At 33.5% G+C, this 20,847-nt stretch overlaps 1 protein-coding gene across 6 annotated transcripts in view; it reads left to right on the top strand.

Annotated features, from left to right (window-relative positions):
* LOC113397984 (uncharacterized) overlaps positions 1-20,569 on the top strand; it is a 67,411-nt gene extending 46,842 nt beyond the window's left edge. Inside the window, exons 3-9 of one of the 6 annotated variants that reach the window (XM_026636524.2) lie at positions 15,381-15,464; positions 17,045-17,155; positions 17,699-17,812; positions 18,255-18,378; positions 18,871-18,958; positions 19,723-19,821; positions 20,109-20,568. In XM_026636524.2, coding sequence (XP_026492309.2) covers positions 15,381-15,464; positions 17,045-17,155; positions 17,699-17,812; positions 18,255-18,378; positions 18,871-18,958; positions 19,723-19,821; positions 20,109-20,432 — 944 coding nt within the window. In that variant the 3' untranslated portion in view covers positions 20,433-20,568. Of the gene's footprint in view, positions 1-15,380; positions 15,465-17,044; positions 17,156-17,698; positions 17,813-18,254; positions 18,379-18,870; positions 18,959-19,722; positions 19,822-20,108 lie in introns of all 6 variants that reach the window. The other 5 variants (XM_026636526.2, XM_026636525.2, XM_026636527.2 and 2 more) reach the window with 5 other exon arrangements.
* Positions 20,570-20,847: the final 278 nt, after the last annotated feature.

A 20,847-nucleotide genomic window follows, 5' to 3' on the forward strand; every position in this document is an offset into this window, starting at 1 on the left:
TTAGACACATGCAGGTTTCCTCATGATTTCCTTCACCGTCGAGAACGAGATGAATTATAAACACAAATTAAGCACATGAAAATTCAGTGGTGCCTGCCTGGGTTTGAACCCGAAATCATCGGTTAAGATGCACGCGTTCTAACCATTGGGCCATCTCAGCTCATCATCATCATCTCTGATTTGATTTGAAATTTTAATTAACCAATTAGATTTTTTTTCTATTGAAACTATACTACAAAACAATAGTGTGGTCGGTGTTACCAGCAAATCTACATATTTACGAAATTCCTCTAGAAGTTTCACGTAAGCACGGTACGTTTGATTCGGTTTCCCGGATTATTTTGACGTGAATAAATACTACGTTTTTACTGTTTATATTTATTTATGATTTTTATGCATGAATGGTGCAGCTAAGCCTATTAAATAATAAATATCTGATAATTTAATTCTTAATACGTAGTTACGCGGTCTTGATATTACGTATTTTAACTGTGTGTAATTAAATGTGTTGGTCATTTAACAACTTTTAATTATTTTGTATTTTTATCTTCCGTTGCATCGTCCGACAGTCGTGCTATTCGCGCGGTAACATCCGCAGTTCGCGCCACTGGTCGCCTCTGTGACAAGCTTCGTGCATTTGAACCGCACGATCTGCAATGAAATTCCCTTGACAAGGCCGTTAAATAAAATAAAAATAAATTAAATTGCGATTAGAATTTTAATACCAATTTATCTCTTACGCCTGCGCCTTTGGCGATCCTTTTGAGACAATAATATTGTCAGTCAGCTATAAAGGTTTTTATAATAAGTTATAATAGAGTATCATAATTTACCACAGTTAGTGTAATTGATATATTCCTTTGAATTAAAATGATAGTGACTTCCTAACTTGTACAAGTTATAATAGTATAAACCTATGATTATATCAGTTATCTTGACATGTTAAACGTTAATATAAATAAACAAACAAGGCAGCGTAATTGAAAGGAATAGAGAAAAGGCGAATAAAAATGTTTAATTGTACGATACAAGTAATAGTTATCGAATTTAGGTCGCATAGGTTTACATAACATAAACATAATCAGCCTGTAAATTTCCCACTGCTGGGCTAAGGCCTTCCTCCCTTTGAGGAGAAGGTTTTTGGAGCATATTCCACCACGCTGCTCCAATGTCGGTTGGTGGAATACACATTTGGCAGAATTTCGTTGAATTTAGACACATGCAGGTTTCCTCACGATGTTTTTCTTCACTGCCGAGCACGAGGTGAATTGTAAACACAAATACAAAGCTCTACCACCAAATAATTATAATAGATAATATTTTGTATTGGTGATGATACTTGATGCCATATTGATTATTTATCACTATTCGTTGCGACATTATATTCTGATAGTCAAGGCCATTACTCATTACTTAACTAGACGAATTACAAGTGAAATTAAAGAGTAAATTTAAATTTAGAATAATAGACAAGATCGAGAAACTGTGAATTGAAGACAACTACACGACGAAGATTAAATACTTGTTATCTGTGACAGCGAAGCCACAGACGAGCAGAATTTAACAATGTGTCTTATCCAATCCAGGCAATTGTGTCAGAATAAAGCCTCAAGATTGCGAAATTGGGACTAAGAGCTCATTTTTTTTTTGTATGAAGCGTATGTATTTTTAAACCTATATTATCTTATAATGCACCATTGCAGACCAAAGGCTCTTTATTATTTAAAATTCTTCATCTTTAAATACGAAGGCCACGAAGCCACCTCAAAGTTATACAGGTATTACGACTTTGAAATTTTCAGAAAAAAGTTAAATATTAGATCATGAGGCCTAAAACTTCATAAAGACTATTTCAACTTTAACAATATCGCACTGGCTGCTGAGAAAACTTTGAATATTAATTTTATATTTAAACAGTATCATTTAAAATAACACTAAGTACAAAACTTATCAAATAAGACACATGCACACACGTGTACCAACATATAACACACTACACGAATATATTAAACGAAATTGTTAGATAAACACTGTTGTCGTAATTAAATAAAACTTTATTTATATAAGGATTTTTAACATTAAATCCTTACTTTATACAAATAAGATTTAAAAATAATTACGTTTCATGATCGCGTGAAGTTGTGGCAAGAATGCTAGCAGCATTTCCCTGTTGAATCATAATTCCGATCCTCTTGGCAAAATATTATTCAGCTCTTCTGTCACCAGTCGAAACTTTAAGACGAGCTGTTATATTTAACGAAGTATTTTGCAATTGCTACTCCAATGTGTTTAAACCAAAATCTTGCAACACTATGAGACAATGAATGTTCATATCAATTGATCTCCGACGGAGAACACCGCTGTGCTTTGAGCACAGAAGCACGTGTTGAAAATAGGTGGACTCTTTCGTATTACATGGTCTCTCTTGTACAAAGAGTTCAGGTAGGCTTATACGACACGGTTCTCTTAATGATACAATAAAAAGAGATCTTACCACTATAGACATTCCTGGTCTTATTGAGCTCTCAGGAATTAGTCGTGATTATTATACACGACTAATGTCAGTCCATAGACCTGATGGACTGACATTGATTCGCTGGGAACGAGGATGGGCCCTAGAATGGGACTCTACGTGCATTGATACGCTGACTCCATCAAATATCAGAAAATCAATGTCAAATCAAATCAGAGAATCAATGTTAAATTAACTTTATTTGACAAAATTTGGTAGCTTTTTTAGCTTAAACCCCAAGCAAGGATATGGTATTTTTTATTCCTACCACCTGACGACCAATCCCCAAAACGCGAGTGAAGGCGAGGTTGTCAACTAGTATTTTATTTAGGACATTGTATAATCTGTTTTGAGTACAAAAATATAGTTGACGAGGTATCCTCAGGTATGATCGAGGTTGACGAGATTAATATGATACAGTTTTTTCTATTTTCTATAAAACTAATAAAAAATCTTGTATGACGTTCACTTGTAAAATAAAACATGATCTTCAATTAAATTATGTCTAAGGCAACAATTTCGTAGATGTAATGTCTGTGACAGCGATTGGTTGATTATGTATTCTTTTATCTACGTATTGTATCGTAATGCTTTGTTGAAAGATTTGCGCAATGATGACATACAGCTGTTGAGTGAAATCATGCCAAATTAACTTACGTATGTCTGATATGACTGTGTGTAGAACTCCTTATTACCCAATAACATGAAGAAAATGTTGGTGATATAAACATTTATCCAATGGAATCAGGAGAGTACATTTTTTCTCCAGAGGATCGGAATTCCCATTCAACAGGGAATTGCTGCTAGCATTCTTGCCACTATTCCACGCGGTCATGATTTGTACATTTACTATTTTTGGCCTTAATTGTATTCAGTCAAAGCCTTAATGTAATTATATCTTATGTAAATAAAATATACATATATTCATAAATTACCTTTAAGACACAGATTATTGTTGATAATAAATATTATTAACCGAAATTTCATTGTAATGCGTGTGACAGCTTTGTTTCAACAGATCTCAATTAATCTTGTCACTAGCGAATTGAATTACGCATTTGTTACTTGCCAACTTCATTTGCGAACAGTTGAATCTGTTTTAATTCTGTACAATTAACCATACGTCTTCTTCTACTGACGTTATATCTTGGTACAGATAAAAAGACGCAATGGACACGAATATCTGTAAAGAATAAGATGTATCGAATACCCAATATGGCATATTGAGTATTTAATTCTCAAATAGTGAAAATGACAAGTTTAAATCACAAACATCATTTTATTATCAATAAGACAGTACAGTATACAAGTGTGCATCTTCATCAAAATCATTACATAGTATCAAACAAAGTTGCTCACCGATGTCTGTCTGTGTATGGTTAGATCTTTAAAATTACACAACGGATTTTGATGCGGTTTTTTTTACTAGATTGATTGATTCAAGAGATCGTTTTATATGTTTACAATACATACACAAAATAGTAGAGTAACACTGATTATTTTAGAGGATTCGAAAGTGATGTCGTAAATAAACATATTTTTTTGCGCTCACATTGCCAATGCTGGTTGAACCCTACAAGATAGATCAAAATCATCTACTACAGTATTGTACACCTTACAAAGTTCTTCAAAAAAATTTGCCATGATATATGTCTATCTCTTAGGGATAACCCACAATAAGCATTTTTTATCCTTTACTTTTTACGAGAAATAATGGCTTATTTTCGAAGCGATTTTAAGCAATATAGCATTAATCCTTATCCAATTAGGTACCTTAAATAAATCGTGCATTCAATATAGAACAATATTGCCCTTTACAGCATGTAAATTAAATGAATATTTTCGAAGATATTACAGATTTAAAAATTGCGGAACGTAGCGTTTGCGGTGGTACCGGCCGGACGGGGCGGCGGGAGCGTGCTATAGGCGCATCGGAGGCCGCGTTCTCCCTGTAGCACTTCGAATTTAGCGGCGATCGCGCGATCGGACGCGGTTATTATCGGAGCTCTCTAGCGAGGGAAATAACAATCCATACTTCCATACTAATATTATAAATGCGAAAGTAACTCTGTCTGTCTGTCTCGCTTTCACGCCAAAACTACTGGACCGATTTAAATGAAATTTGGTACAAGAATAGTCTAGAGCCTGAGAAAGGACAAATATATACTTTTTATTTGGAAAAAACTCTGTAAAGGGTTGAAAAGGGGGATGTAAGGTTGCAAGTTGTTGAAAGTATTGTCATGTTTAGAATTTTTAGAACTAGAAGCATAAAACTTATATTTTAGGTTGTACGCTTATAAAATAACATATCATGACACTCACTCAGGAGGGAATTTAGGATTCTACCCCTAAATGGGTGAAATAGGGGTTGAACGTTCGTATGGATTTTTTTAAGTTAGAAACATGAAACTTTCTTTATGGGCTACTGATTAAAAATGAGTAGATACGTATTTAAGCGTTTCTTGATATTCTACCTCTGAGGGGGTGAAAGTTTTTATGGAAGTCCGTCATTTTTTAAATTAAAAACAAAAAACTGTTTTTTTAGGATACCGATTAAAAATGAGTAGATACGTATTTAAGCGTTTCTTGATATTTCACGCCTAAAGGGAAAAAGTAGGGGTTGACATTTCGTATACAGGTTATTCTGGAAGTCCGTTATTTTTAAGTTAGAAGCATGAAATTTTATTTTTGGGCTACCGACTAAAAATGAGTTGAATTGCATTTAAGCGTTTTTGGATATTTTACGCCTAAGGAGAGAAATTGGATTGACATTTCGTATATAGGATAGCCTGTAAGTCCGTCATTTTTGAAGTTAGAAGCATGTAACTTTATTTTTGAGCTACTGATTAAAAATGAGTAGATACATATTTAAGCGTTTCTTGATATTTTAGGCCTAAAGGGAAAAATATGTATTAACATTTCGTATTCAGGTTAGTCTGGAAGTCTATCATTTTGAAGTTAGAAGGTCGAAATTTTATTTTCGGGCTACCAATTAAAAATCAGTTGATTCGCATTTAAGCGTTTCTGGATATTCTACCCTAAGGGCTGAAATACACACCAATGTGGTATACAAAGAGGTATTACATTAACGTAACATTTTAAGTTAATTCGTAAATATATTCATATTCTACGCGGGCAAAGCCGCGGGTAACAGCTAGTATAGTATAAGAAGTTTTTAAAATTCTACATTCTTAAAACTAAATCCTGATGAATAACCGTTACTAACCTTATCTATAGGAGAATGGAGACATTCGGATTGATTATAGTTAAGCGATTTTTTATTAGTTTTCCTGCAGATATATACTCCAATCACCAAAAGACGAAAAACGAAGTAGAATTTGCGGCCGCCGGTCATTATTACACGAACATTGACGGATTACACAATCTGTCTTAAGAGCTACACGATCAGGAATCGATTTTCCTACTATATACTTACAACATTAACAGCCTGTAAAGTTCCCACCGCTGCGCTAAGGCCTCATTTCCCTTTGAGGAGAAGGTTTGGAGCATATTCCAACACTCTGCTCCGATGCGGTTTGGCTGATACACATGTGGCAGAATTTCGTTGAAATTAGACACATGCAGGTTTCCTCAAGATGATTTCCTTCACCGTCGAGAACGAGATGAATTATAAACACAAATTAAGCACATAAAAATTCAGTGATGCTTGCCTGGGTTTGAACCCGCAATCATCGTTTAAGATGCACGCGTTCTAACCACTGGGCCATCTCAAGCTCAACTGACACTTATTCAGTCAGTTGACAACTTATTGCATTACAAATCGTGTAGCAGTCTGGAATCTGGAGGATGTTAGTATTGACACTCGTGCCTCGTAAGGCACGTAAAGCTGTTGTTCCGACATCTAAACTCTTTTCGGTCGTGTCGGTGTTCCTTTTTTAAACGCTCTTGAAAGTTGCTGCCGTGGCTCAAATCGATCAAGAGGACACGAGTAGAAAGTCTGTCCGGTTATACGTTTATTCGTAGATCTATACTAATATTATAAATGGTTCGATTCGAAAAAATCTTTCAGTATTACATAGTTAATTTATTGAAAAAGGCTATAACGTCATGACTAATAGGAGCGGATCAATAAAAAATCTTGCAGAAACGGGATAAAAAGCTTTCACGTACGTCCCCGTTTTTTATTATTTTTTTGCGAAAGTCATGTCTCAATCATCATCATCATATTATATATGACAGAATTGTTTCTCTTTAAGAGTTCTAAAAAACTTTTAAGCTTAGTAAACCTTTTTTTAAGTAATTCAAATTTACGAATGAAATATATTTTTTCGTGTCCCTCCTCTTTGTTCTTATCCAAATAAATACAATATTCATCAAATTGCTCTTAAAAAATACAATAGATATAAAATAACTCCGCAACAAAATAATGATCAATACTTACTAAATGAATTACCTACAGGATTACCTACTTACTAAATCAATTTACCTACAGAATAAGATTATGAGACCCGTACTGAGTCTTATTACCAAATCATATCTTCTTACAAAACATTCAGAAGTTTATGATAAAATTGGAATGTACCTAAAACAGCTGCTAAATATACTTAGGCTACAAATATTTCGACTTCTACGCGACCTAAGTCACGAGCAAAGGCTATTTATTCGTATATCAAGAAAAAGTTTCACAGTACCAAGGAACTAGAACAAACGTGCCAACTTCATTATATTGGTGTACGTATTAGCTACACTTGTCACTCGTCAAACATCAAACTACTTTATTAGTGTTCGTGTACTTAGTGACCAACCTTTAACCACAATTTTTTTAAAGCGTTCTCAGTTTGATAATCTATCAATAATTAAAACGTATAATTCACATTTGAAAGCAGCCATTTAGATTGTCGGTTGATATAACTAGAACAGCTGGAATATTTCGGATGTTGGCACACGGCTGACAAAGACGTGAGAAGACGCTTCAACTCTGTAGTAGGCAGGTAACAGTACAATATGAATGTAGTTTTGTATATGCAAAACCTTTGTTCTGAAACTTCATTGAACTTTAATTTAATAACTACTTAATAAGTAAAGTTAGTAGAATATATTCGGTAATAATATATATTGATTTGGACTGTATTTTTTTACATTACATTACTTTAACAGCCTGCAAATGTCCCACTGCTGAGCTAAGGCCTTCTCTCCTTTGAGTAGAAGGTTTGGAGCATATTCCACCTGCTGCTCCCATGCGGGTTGGTGGAATACACATGTGGCAGAATTTCATTGAAATTAGACACATGCAGGTTTCCTCATAATGTTTTCCTTCACCGCCGAGCATAATGTAATGGACGACGACCTTAAATGCGCACCTACTGAATAATGACGTATTAATACGTAGACAGCACGTTGTTACGTTTCAAAGCCGCTTAGCTGTGCAAATAAATAAGTCGTTTACTGTGGTGACGCTTTTATTGTCGTTAGAATCCATAATCAAAAATACAATAAAATACTCATAGTAGTCCCAGAGCCAAATTTCTTGAAGATTAACTCCTTGCTGGAATAAATTGTTAATTAAAAAACATACACACACACCGGTATTCCCTTCATTGGCTTAATATTTTTTACAGTATTAATATTCTGAAAATTCACGGTTGTCAAAATAACTTGGTATTTGGATTTTCTGCAAGCTCTTCTGGGTAGTATCGTCGTATCGCCGAGTGTATAGAAGAATAACTTCTTATTGTAAAATCTGGATACTTCGGTCAGTGACTACACAAGGGCCAATGATTATTTTGGATAATATATACGCTCAAAAAACAGGTTCCCAGAAAATCGTCGGAAATATTCAAGTTAGAAAAGTGACTTTGTGTCTTTATATACTGTAGTAAACTTAAATTATAAATTGTATTGCCACCAGAACAAACAACCTGGGCATAATATTTGATTGCAAACGGCTTAAAATGCAGTTGAAAAAAAAATCTATGCATCTCGGGACACCCGGAGTGATAACTTAAAGTAATTGCTGCCGGATGCGTAAGAGAACGAGAAACCAGACTCGCTAGAGCCGTAACGCGCTACGTAACGAAGCTGTTTACTCCCTCCCAAAAAATTAACACTTGTTCATAAGCCGTAGTTAAATAGAAAATAACTACAAGAAATACTTCGTGATTATTCATTTGAACAATATCATATATGATATTTACTTCGATTGTCCAAGGTCAGCGTCTCACGTGACTGTGAGTCCTTGGGTCATAAATCGATTGAAATGGACTTCCAATTAATTTTATAGCGACAGTGTTCGAACGAAAACGACGGACGGTGTATTATTTATAGTACAATGTAACGAACAGTTTAGCTATGTTATATCTTCTAATTTATACAATTCATTCTCTTTGGTGACAAGGTGATTATTATTTGAAGTTTAATTTAATAGTTTTTTTTTTAGGAACATTGATTTGCCACGATGAAGTGCACTGAGTAAGGAATTTCGCGTTTTTTTGGCCAACTTTGAATAACATTTTTGATCAAGATTAATGTATAGTATTAAAATATTGATATTTTATAAATATGTCACTTAAAAATACAATAATCATTTCTACTTGGTGGTACGGCTTTGTGCAAGCCCGTTCGGGTGGGTACCACCCCCTCATCAGATATTCTACCGCCAAACAGCAGTACTCAGTGATGTTGTGTTCCGATACGTAGGATGAGTGAGCCAGTGTGACTACAGGCATAAGGGACATAACATCTGAGTTCCCAACCTTGGGATATTGGTGATGTGAGGAATGATTGATGACTATGGGCGGTGGTGACTACATACTTATACTATAAAAAATATGTTTTCTCCTAATATTCCTTTTATTTCATAAACGAAAGACAGATGTTACGGAACCACAATATTAATTAGCTTCCACATTAACATCGCGGACAACATATGTTATTAACCTTTCAACTACAAAAACATATTATTTTACCCGACTATACTTAAGTTCCGTAAATTTATTAATAGAAAAATTCATTTATTAAGAGACTCCGGAAATTACCAGAAATATTATTCATTTTAATTAAATAATATACGTATTACAACCCACCTCTTAGAGCCAAGGGAATTTTTCAATGAAATCGCACACACGGGTCAACATGCCAAACCCTTAAAAGGCGTAACGGTTTAATTATTAGTAAGTAAAAATGTACGAAAATGTTCTACCAATGGACAGTCATTTTACAATCAAATATAATTTTATCCTTGATTGTAAAACAAAGGCAGTCTTGAAATGTATCAGTGACGGAACACATTAAGATAATGTACATAACGTAGCCTGCATAAGAGTGCAATGTAAGCTTTAAATATATTCGTATAACATTGAAATTCGCAGGATACATGGGATATATATCTCAAATGTTATAAGGTTATTAACACTTATTAAACACACTTATTAACACTTTATTTATTTAAATGCTTTATTGCACATCATTTAAGTAAACAAAATAAAAAATAATAATATTTAACACATGGTGCGCAAGGCGGTCTTATCGCTTCTGCCGATATGTCACAGACAAACTTCTGTGAAAGAAATTTTGTAAGATAAAAGGTAAGTGCTGATATGAAAGAGGAGATAATAACTATAACATTAAAATATTTATATTAAAGTATAACAATAAACTAATGCTACACACGTAATAATATTATATTATATTAGGTATAAATATTATTAATTGTTTAAAAATATAAACATATAAATTTATATTCCTACTAGTACTAAAGTACATTATAAAATAATATAAACTTGTTTTTTTATCTTGTTTTTAATTTATAATTATTTTATGCGTGCTGTACTTAATTAATCATTAAATAACGCTAGCTTTACGTGAAACCTACTTTTTTATCGCTGCAATTTATTATAATTAATTATAAAAAATATATAAAAATAAAATAACAACTAAATTATAAATTTTTCAAACGATAAATGCCTTTATTATGTTTTATAGAAATCGAACAATACCACAAGGCATCAAATTAGCCAACTGGTGGTAAGTGTTCACCGTTCATTAGCCCATAGACATCCATGAGAAATAAGACTTACGTCGCATCTGCTTCTAATGATTATAAGTTTACAGCTCACAACAGAAATGCATCAATAACAGCAATAACAGTGTCGCTATTTTAATAGAAAATTCCGTACCGATGGTAGCTTGATGTTTAATTTTTTTTTTTTATGGCATTGGTTGGCGGACGAGCGTATGGGTCACCTGATGGTAAATGGACACCACCGCCCATAGATAAAGGCGCTGTAAGAAATATTAACCAATCCTTACATCACCTATGCGCCACCAACCTTGGGAACTAAGATGTTATGTCCCATGTGCCTGTGATTACACTGGCTCACTCACCCTTCTAACCGGAACACAACAATACAGAGTACTATTATTTGGCGGTAGAATATCTGTAGAATGGGTGGTACCTACCCAGACGGGCATGCACAAAGCCCTACCACCAAGTAACCTTATAAAATGATTCGAAAGCATTTGTAAAAACTCTACCTGAATAAAATATATTATCATTTGTTTTTTAATCTAGGGACATAATAAATATTTAGTTAAAAGATTTTAGATTTCACAAGGTCATCTGAGTAATAACAAATAATGATGATGAGGCTTCCTGACCAATAGCCAACTAACTAAGAGCACAGGATATCTTATAGTGCTTAGCTGCACAAACACACCCTCACAAGTCTCTTAATTTCATAACCCGATGGTACAGCAATCCGAAACGACTGCAGGGAGTTAAAACAGGGCCTTTACGCGATGAGCTCCGAGGCACGGTGTTAACAGTGTCAATATCCTAATTTTTGATTGCAACTAATTTTTGTATAACCGAAACACTCAACAATAATTATATCGGCTGGAGTTTCAATCCAGGGTCTTGGAATCTACTTTGTAACCTAAGGATAATTAAGAAATAATGTGTCAAATCAAATTAAACCAAACATGAATCAAGTAAGTTTTTAAAAGCGATTTTTAATCGTCATTTTACAGAATTGTATGTAAAACTGCAACCGGTTCCGATTGTAGCTTCTACGGAGAAGAACCGGTTAAAAATTCTGTAGTTGTCCATTTCCAACAGTTGGTAAGGTACTGTAAAAGCTCGAATTCCACCACGCTGCTCCAATGCGGGTTGCTGGAATACACATGTGGCAGAATTTCGTTGAAATTAGACACACGCAGGTTTCGTCACGATGTTTTTCTTCACCGCCGAGCATGAGATGAATTATAAACACAAATTAAGCACATGAAAATTCAGTGGTGCCTGCCTGGGTTTGAACCCGAAATCATCGGCTAAGATACACGCGTTCTAACCACTGGGCCATCTCGGCTCTCTAAATATATAGAAATAGTTTACGATGTTAGAATATCCTATTAATTACGATACTTAGCATGCTGTCTACTTCCCAACCTCCGCGAAGTTTAAATTTGTAGATAGTTCGGGAGATCTTGTTTAGACTAGTTAAATAACTCTATGATATTTGCAAGTTGAAACTGAACACAAGAAGATTTTGAATGTAATTGCATACTGAGTAATTTAGTTAATTGAATTCAATGTTAAATATGTAAATGAAGACAAATTACTTGATATCTATTGATAAAAAATAAATAGTAAATCAACATAATACAAATAGTTGATAACGATAGAAAATCCTTGGTGGTAGCGCTTTGTGCAAGCCCGCCTGGGTAGGTACCACACTCATCAGATATTCTACCGTCAAACAGCAATACTCAGTATTGTTGGGCACAAGGAACGTAACATCTTAGTTCCCAAGCTTGGTGGCGCATTGGTTATGTAAGGAATGGTTAATATTTCTTACAACGCCATTGTCTATTGGCGGTGGTGATCATTTACCATCAGGTGGTCCATTTGCTCGGCCGCCTACCGATAATATAAAGAAAATGGGATCAGAGTAATGTATGTGCCGTTGTCCAATATTTTAAAGAAAAAAAAAGAAAATAAATTTTATAGTGTTTTTTTTTTTTATAAGTAGTTACTAAAGTTTTTATTATGTCGGTGTACAAATTTCGATTAAAAATAAAATCTGTAAGCGGTATTTCGTGAAAACATAATATCATTCGAGCTTTATACTTTTATTTATTATTTCGAACACATTTTTTGAAATGAATAAATTATGCCTGTATTGTAATTTGTAAGAAAAATAATCTGAACAATTACGCTAAAGATTAAAAATATCACAAATACTATTTTAAACTTTAAATTGAATTCTTTGACGTAGATTTTAATTTAATATTGTTAACAAACATATGAAAGACACTCAATACTTTAACGAAGCTAGTTCATTCACCTAAAGAACTATAATATAAAAGGAGCCATACAACATAGCTAATGTCTGAAATGCATGGAATTCATGGATAAAGCATTAAAAGAGAGAATATTTTAGTAGTTTCAAAATTGTTTATTTCAGTATTTGAAGCCTAAGCTAAGTTGGTGACTTTACTTAATATATAATAGTTTTGTAAAAAGTCAATTCAAAAGTGCTTCCCTACTTAAATAAAGTACATTTTGAGTTTTTTTATTTGTAAGCCAATTTAAACACCGGAGCCGAGATGGTCCAGGGGTTAGAACGCGCGCATATTAACCGATGATTGCGGGTTCAAGCCCAGGCAAGCACTACTGAATTTTCATGTGCTTAATTTGTGTTTATAATTCATCTCGCGCTCGGCGGTGAAGGGAAACATCGTGAGGAAGCCTGCATGTGTCTAATTTCAACGAAATTCTGCCACATGTGTATTCCACCAACCCGAAATATGCTCCAAACGTTCACCTCAAAGGGATAGGAGGCCTAAACCCAGCAGTGGCAAATTTACAAGCTGTTAATGACGATGATGATTTTAAACAAATTGCAATATTTAGAACTCACTTATTTTGTCACTAGCATCAAAGTGATTCGTGTGTGTAGCCTCAAATTTAAACCTCATCGGTTCGGGCGAAAATCTTAAAATTAATTTGCGAGACAACGTATGCTCATAGATCAGTTTAATATGCATTGAAATTTAATATATAGCTATACTTATTTCTATCTATAACCATCTATTTTAATAATGAATTTGCGTTAATCTAGTAAATCATCAAACGTGAATTTTATGTTTATAGCATTAGTACATCGTAAGAAGAATATAATGGACAAATATATTAAAAAGAAAAGACAACAGACAAAAAAACTACTGTGCTTATTAAATAAAATAAATAACAAAAACAAAAAAAAAAAAACTAAAAAATAATTCTAATTGAAATTATAAGGAAAAGATAAATACCCACACAATCAACACATATTCTACCGCCAAGCGGCAATACTTCGTATTTTTGTGTTCCAGTATGATGGGTGAGTGAGTCAGTATAATTGCAGACACAAGGGATATCACTTAGTTACCGAGGTTGATGGCACATTGGTTATGTAAGAAATAGTTAAAATTTCATTTGGCATCGATGTCTATGGGCAGTGGTGACCGTTCCATTGCCAAACTATGCCATAAAAGGTAGAATTATATAACGTATGAAATACAAGCAAAACGCAAAAAAAAATAAAGAGTAAAAACACAAGGGGACAATTTGATAACTATTCGAAAACAAGAAGACAAAACTTCTCCTTTTAAACGCTGTTTGTAAAACACAATGATAAAAGTTATAAATGAGTCACGGCCTTGTTCAAAACTTCAGTTGTTAACAAAGTTTTAATTACGTTCATACTTTAGGACTTTTTAGCATCGTTCGATTACATCTTTATAAAATCTGTAAATAAATAAAAAACTAACAAAAAAATATATCTAATATCTACTGGTCGTTTATAATAAATATACTTTAAAACGAATAAAAAAACTTTCCAATAAATAAATAAATATTATTAAAATTATTTTATGTACATACATAAAAATCTCTCGCCGGGTTCAATTATAGGCCCTTTTTAATTACTTATATTTGTTTTTGGTATATATAAAAATTTACAATCAACTTATATACTCCTATTAAAAGAATATTTCTATATTGAACTGACAATTACACGATGTCAGGTAATATGTACATTAACATGATAGTCATGCCCTCACTCGAGAATGCTTCGTTCAATATTGAATATTAAATTATATGTCAGGAGCTCCGACATTTGGAATATTATGTGAATTTTTAAAAACAACTTTATTCAAACAAATTCCTACAAACAGAATCGTTGATCTTCAAGTTGATTGATTATGTTAATTCAATGTAAAGCTACATCCTATTGGAAAGTGAGCTCTAACGATAATATTCGCAAAACACATTAACTTATTATGTTTATTTATTGCTCATTTCATAGATGGATAGATAGTGAAAGAAAATTCCAAATCGTTTGTTTTAAGTTTGGCGACCCTTTAACACTATTTCTATTCAGACAAAGAACTTGTAAACTACATTTAAAAGTAAATAAATTATCAAAGAGTAATTTTCATATTCTGAAGGGATGCGGAAGGTGGAAGACCGGGAGCTTCCACCTTGGTGATTTCGAGAGGCATATGTCCAGCAGTGGATTGCAATTGGCTAATGACGATGACAATGATGGTTAAGGAATCAGTATAATATAATAGTTTTTCTATTAAATACTTTCTTCCTTAAATCTATTTTTTTTTTTTATGAAAATCAGAAAATATTACTTTTGTTTCATTGTTTTATGCAATGCAAAGATCATACAGCTAAAAAAATGTAAACAGACAATTATAGCTAATTTTTATAAAAATATTACGATATGCTACTAAAAAAAAAAATTGACGTGTTAAAGATTTTCTATGTATATATATATATATATATTTAAATGGGACTGCATACTTTTTACTACAATTACTTTCAATTAAAAAAAATATATGATATATTTTTTTGCAGATAGTGCAACCGAGACGAGACCAGTGGAAACAAGTTCGCATAAATCACCGGCGCATCCGTCTCGTATCTCCGCCGGTGAGAGTGGTAATCATTTGATGATTATTGGTTTAATCAAGTGCCGTAGCAGAGTTTTTCAGTGATAGAGCTATCTATACTCTTCTAGGCTGCTTATATTGCTGTTGAAAGAGGGAGAAAGATATATCTGAATTTTCATGGTAGGTCAAGCGCAAGTAAGGGGTGAAGGCGAACGAAAATCACCATATGCCTCATCTCTCATCCGCGTTCCGAAAATAATAATAAAAAGGAACGTGTGTCAAGGATATATTCAAACTAGGTCACGTGAAACAGTATTGTATCGTATTATAAATTTAGTAACAAAAAATTGATAAGCTAGTCGATAATTATTTTCGAAAATACTTTTATAAATAAAAATATACTTGTAAGCGTAAATTAAATTATACGTCTACGGCAAAGCAAAAGGTTATGATTTAAGATTTTTTTGTATGTAGCCTGATGATAAGTGGTCACTGCCCATAGATATTGGCGCCGTAAGAAAATTTAACCATTTTTGACATTACCACCAGCGGTCTTGTGAAGTGAGATCGTATGTCCCTTGTGCCTGTAGTTACACTGGCTCATTCACCCTGCAAACCGGAACATTGTATACTGAGTACTGCTGTTTGGCGGTAGAATATCTGATGAGTGAACGGCACACAGACGGGCTTTCAAAAAGGCCTTCCACCAAGTGCATATGCAAAGCAACCTTGGGTGTTACAAAATATTTTAATCAAAAGACTTTTTTAAATGCCGACACACTTTAGAAAATACACAATAATTGCCTCCAGGTTATTTCAAATATAAGCAAATAGAAACACCCTGCCAAGTTTCTTTCTCGATTGGTATCGACGCTGAATGAATAAAATTATTCAAATTCAATTTCAAATAAATCACATTATTATATTTATAAACGCATCTACGTAGGATCTAAGCTTTTAATATTTATATATATTATGATGAGTGAGGCATCAAATATTTGCAAAAATTTGTGAAAATCTTATAATAAAAAGTGCTTCAGCTTTTACAAATATTTACGAATACTCCGCTCCATATTTAAGGATAGCTTTTATCCAATATAAATAAAGATGATTGAACGATAAATATTTTCTTCGTTGTTTATTTAGTTACACTGACTTAATCATCCTTCCAAGTAATTCGAAATAGAATTTGTTCTCATATTAAGAGTTTCAATAATAAAAGTCTCCGAGTATGTTTAATTCAAATATTATAAGAATGTTTCTTGCTTCTTCATGATCGTGTTTTGTTTCTGGAACGAATTCCTTTTACGCGGCTTGCAGTCGAGTGAAATGGCAGACCTTTGTCTCTCTTTCTCGTATAAGGTTTTATATAATATTATTTAAACTTAATTCTTATTACTGTTTTAATGACAATTTTGCTCTTATCATTTAATTTTATTCTCAAACACTTTTAATATATTTCATAGTGTCTGTTATTTAATGCAAGTCTATAGCGAAAACAACTTCGTTCTAAACGGGTGTCCCATGATAATAATACTGAGAATTTGATTATATATATAACTGCTTTATCAAAATAATGGTAATATAAAAAAAAAACATATAGAGTAAGTATTTTTAATCTTTTGCTAGAATGGAGCGGCGTGACTGGAGGACCACCAGCGGAAGTAGTCTTGCGGTTACATCCTTCACCTACACCCGCTTACCCCGCACACACACGCTTCAATCTATCAACAGAAATCGGTAAGCAGACAATTTATCAATCTTTAAAATAATATACATCAATAAGGTCTCGAAATCATTAGCAATCTGTAGTAACAAACGTTCAACGATTTCGACTATTTATAAATTGAGGTAGTATCCTTAATTGGCCTCTTCGTGTGCAAGCATTTGTATATCGACAAGAATTGGTGAGTGCTTTCAAAATTTTCCACTTTTATTTATTAAAAACAAAATTCTTCATTATAATATGAAGCGTCTAACGTAATGGTTTACAGGCTGCTTAGCCTAGCGAAGTAAAAAGTCGCTGGTTCGGTCCTGACCCCTTGCTTAAGCTTAATTTTTAAGCATTAAGCTTAATTGGAGGGGTAAAAAATAATTGAATAAAAGAATTTACGCTGAATTGAAAATAACATATTACACTCTCAAATGTTGGTAAGTATATTTAAAATTGATATCATTGGACGAAAATGAAAGACTTAGCTGATTCCATCATCTAGAAGTTAAGAATCATCGCAAGTGACGCACATGGTCTGTATGTAGTTACATTTGTTATTGTTATTGCAGAGCGGAGTAAACTCACCGATTGTCCACCCGCTGAAGTAGTTAGCCGGCTACATCCCCCTACAAAACCAGCCCATCCCGAAATTATGATCGCCAATATGTCTTTAGCTAATATTGGTTAGTATCAAGAATATTAAGTTAACGCTGACCAGTACGCAGAGCTAGTCATCGATACGATTCATCATAATCATCATCATGATCAGCCTGTGTTATTCCACTGTGGACGTAGGCATCGCGCAATGCTCGCCTCTGAGCCCGATCTTCGGCCCTTCTCATCCATGTTCTACCGGCCACCTTCCGTACATCATCAATACGATTCATCTATAATATATTACAAAAAACTGTTGTCCTCCGCTCGTTGTCGATATTTCATTGCTAATTACATTTTTATGGTGCAGTTTCATTACGTCATACAATGGCTAAATTGCAACTTTTTATCTTGTAGTAATAAAATTATATAATATAATACTTTTCAAACATTATTCTTTATTATTCGAACATTAAAGATAACTAAATATTTAAAGTATGCTTATACCTTGATGTTATTTTTAAATCTTAGATGGGAGTGGAGTTGTCGTCCGAGCTGAGGAGGCTTTAATCGTCGCGTTCGTGTTACTGCTTTGGGTGGCCGCTATTGCGCTCTTCTTCAACCGCTGGGGCAAGATCAGGTGCGTCTATAAACTGTACGTAGATTTCTTGCTTTCACGTTTTTAAAATCGCTTTATTTATCTATATAATAATTATTGTAATTTTATTATTGGTTATGAGTATGATATCTGTGGAATCGTATAATTTGCTCGCAATATATGTACATTCACAGTTTTTTTTTTTTTGTGCGCATAGAAAAATAATTAAAAAAATGCTTCTTGAATTTAAATACAATAGTTGTTTTTCATTAAACTTCATACGAATGAATTAATGATATATGAAATAAAATTAATGATATTCGAACGTGTCCTATTAATAAATTTTATCACTATCGGTGCAAATGTAATTGAAATATGCTCGTAATTGTAGATATTTATTTTAAATTCATGCAAATTAATTAATAATATATTAAATGAAATGTATGATATCCGTATTTCTCTTATTAATGATTTTTATCATTATGCAAATCTAAATATAAGATAATAACATCGCATAAAATATGACGTACCTTAATTATTTCTTCGTAGGATGTTAGAACCATATCAGCCAAAGTTCCAACAGCAACATCGGCAAAGTTGCGCTCTTGCGGAAAATTCTGTGTCCGTCCCGCCTCATGTAAGTTCTAATTTCTTATTCTAAACTATTTCCACAGTATATTTATTTAAATTAGACGAGTTATTATCTTCACTGAAATTGCTAGACTGTTCTACTATGATCTATTATTATTTAAATGAATATGGCATTGAAGTACAACATAAGTCTGACGCTATAAATGACATTTGATGTATTATTGTGTTCATACTTATAACGTTTATGTTTATTGTTATTTTAAATTTCTTTTTAAAATTTTAAAAAGATCACACGAGCTCCTAAATGTTTTACTGTTGGGCAAACGTCGCCTTTTGATGAGAAGATATGGCGCTTATGCTGTTTCATTGCAGGTCCATCAAATATCGACCGACACATTCAGCTTACGACTCGAAATGGATCATTGTAGACACAAACTAAGCACATGGGCACAGAAACAGTAACGTTTAACGTGAAATTAACGTAAATTTAAAGGCTTTGTACAAGCCTCCTGTGTAGCTACGTTATCATAGATTATATCGTCAAACAGGAAAACTTAGTATTGTTGTGTTTCAGTATCAAGGGTGAGTGTAGCTATAGGTACAAGGGATATAACAGCTTACTACCTAATATTGATAGCACATTGACGATGCAAAGAATTACTATTTCTTACAGCCTAATTTTTATGAACAGTGACGTCATCATCAGGCGGACAATTTGCCAGACAGGAAAAAAATGCATGAACCAACCTATATCAAATAACAAAAACCGCATGAAACGAATGAATTAAAATCCTAATGTTTTTACCGTAGCATCGAGCGTCCCTTTCAAGAGGTTGTGTTTCATACGACTGCGGGGGAACATTTCCATCGTATCAACCCTGTGGCTATCTGGGACATCGAACTAGACAGGTGACACGAAGTCATTATTCATTAAGCTGACAAATTTGTTTTTGATTACCGAAATTGAAAAGATCAATTTTGATAACATATTACTTTACTGATATGTACCTACTTATTTATTTATTGAACAATATCCACTGGTACGATACATTACGTTATGCTAAATATAATAGAAAAACAACGTTATTGTGACAATAAGTAACTTAGCAAACAAAATAAAAAAAAAAAGTTGTACCTTGATTTAATAATATAATTTATAATGTCTCGACGGAACTGACATTACCTGCGTTTTCTAGAATTCCGTCTTCGTCGGGAGCATGGGTGGGATGGCATTGATACCAGAGAGTCCACCGCGAAGATCGCGTTCCGCTGCTGATCTCCCAGCACTCACAACCCCCTCGGACCACCCGATGCGTACCCCTAGGTCCTCAAGAGCCGCTAGTCTCCACAGCGCCGTGGACCTCAGAGTCTGTGTTCCATCACCCCGGACCTCGAGAGCAGCGAGTCTTCATTCGGCTGTTGACATGCCCCAAGGATCAGTTCAGGTCCACGTCCGAGGTTCAGCGACTAATCTGAACAGACCAAGAAGCCCGAGACGTTTAACGATCACTAATGTGTAATATCGCAAGTGAACTCGCTTCATTGACTGAGACCAATATTTCTTTTAATTTCGATGTAAATGTGAAATTTAGCTTTTCAATTGTCTCAAATATTTAAAATAAGTATAATTTAATTATTAATAATGTAATTATTATCAATAAAAACGAAGGTGATTAATGAACGATCTTTGTGATTAAGTTTATGCGTAAGATTTACTAATCATCCTTCTAAATCTATCTATCTATCTTTAAAATTATTATTAGCGTCCTTATATATCTTCCCTCATATCTCTTCTTGTGTAATTAGTAAAAAATAACTGTACAGATTAAATATTTCTATTTCAACGTAGATGTGTGGTGCTACTTATGACGTCACTATTGTTTGTAATGTATCATTCCTGTATCTTGGTAACGTTTTCTAGTGCTTGTGTATGCT

This window comes from Vanessa tameamea, chromosome 13 (genome assembly GCF_037043105.1).
Source record: "Vanessa tameamea isolate UH-Manoa-2023 chromosome 13, ilVanTame1 primary haplotype, whole genome shotgun sequence".
Classification (NCBI taxonomy): domain Eukaryota; kingdom Metazoa; phylum Arthropoda; class Insecta; order Lepidoptera; family Nymphalidae; genus Vanessa; species Vanessa tameamea.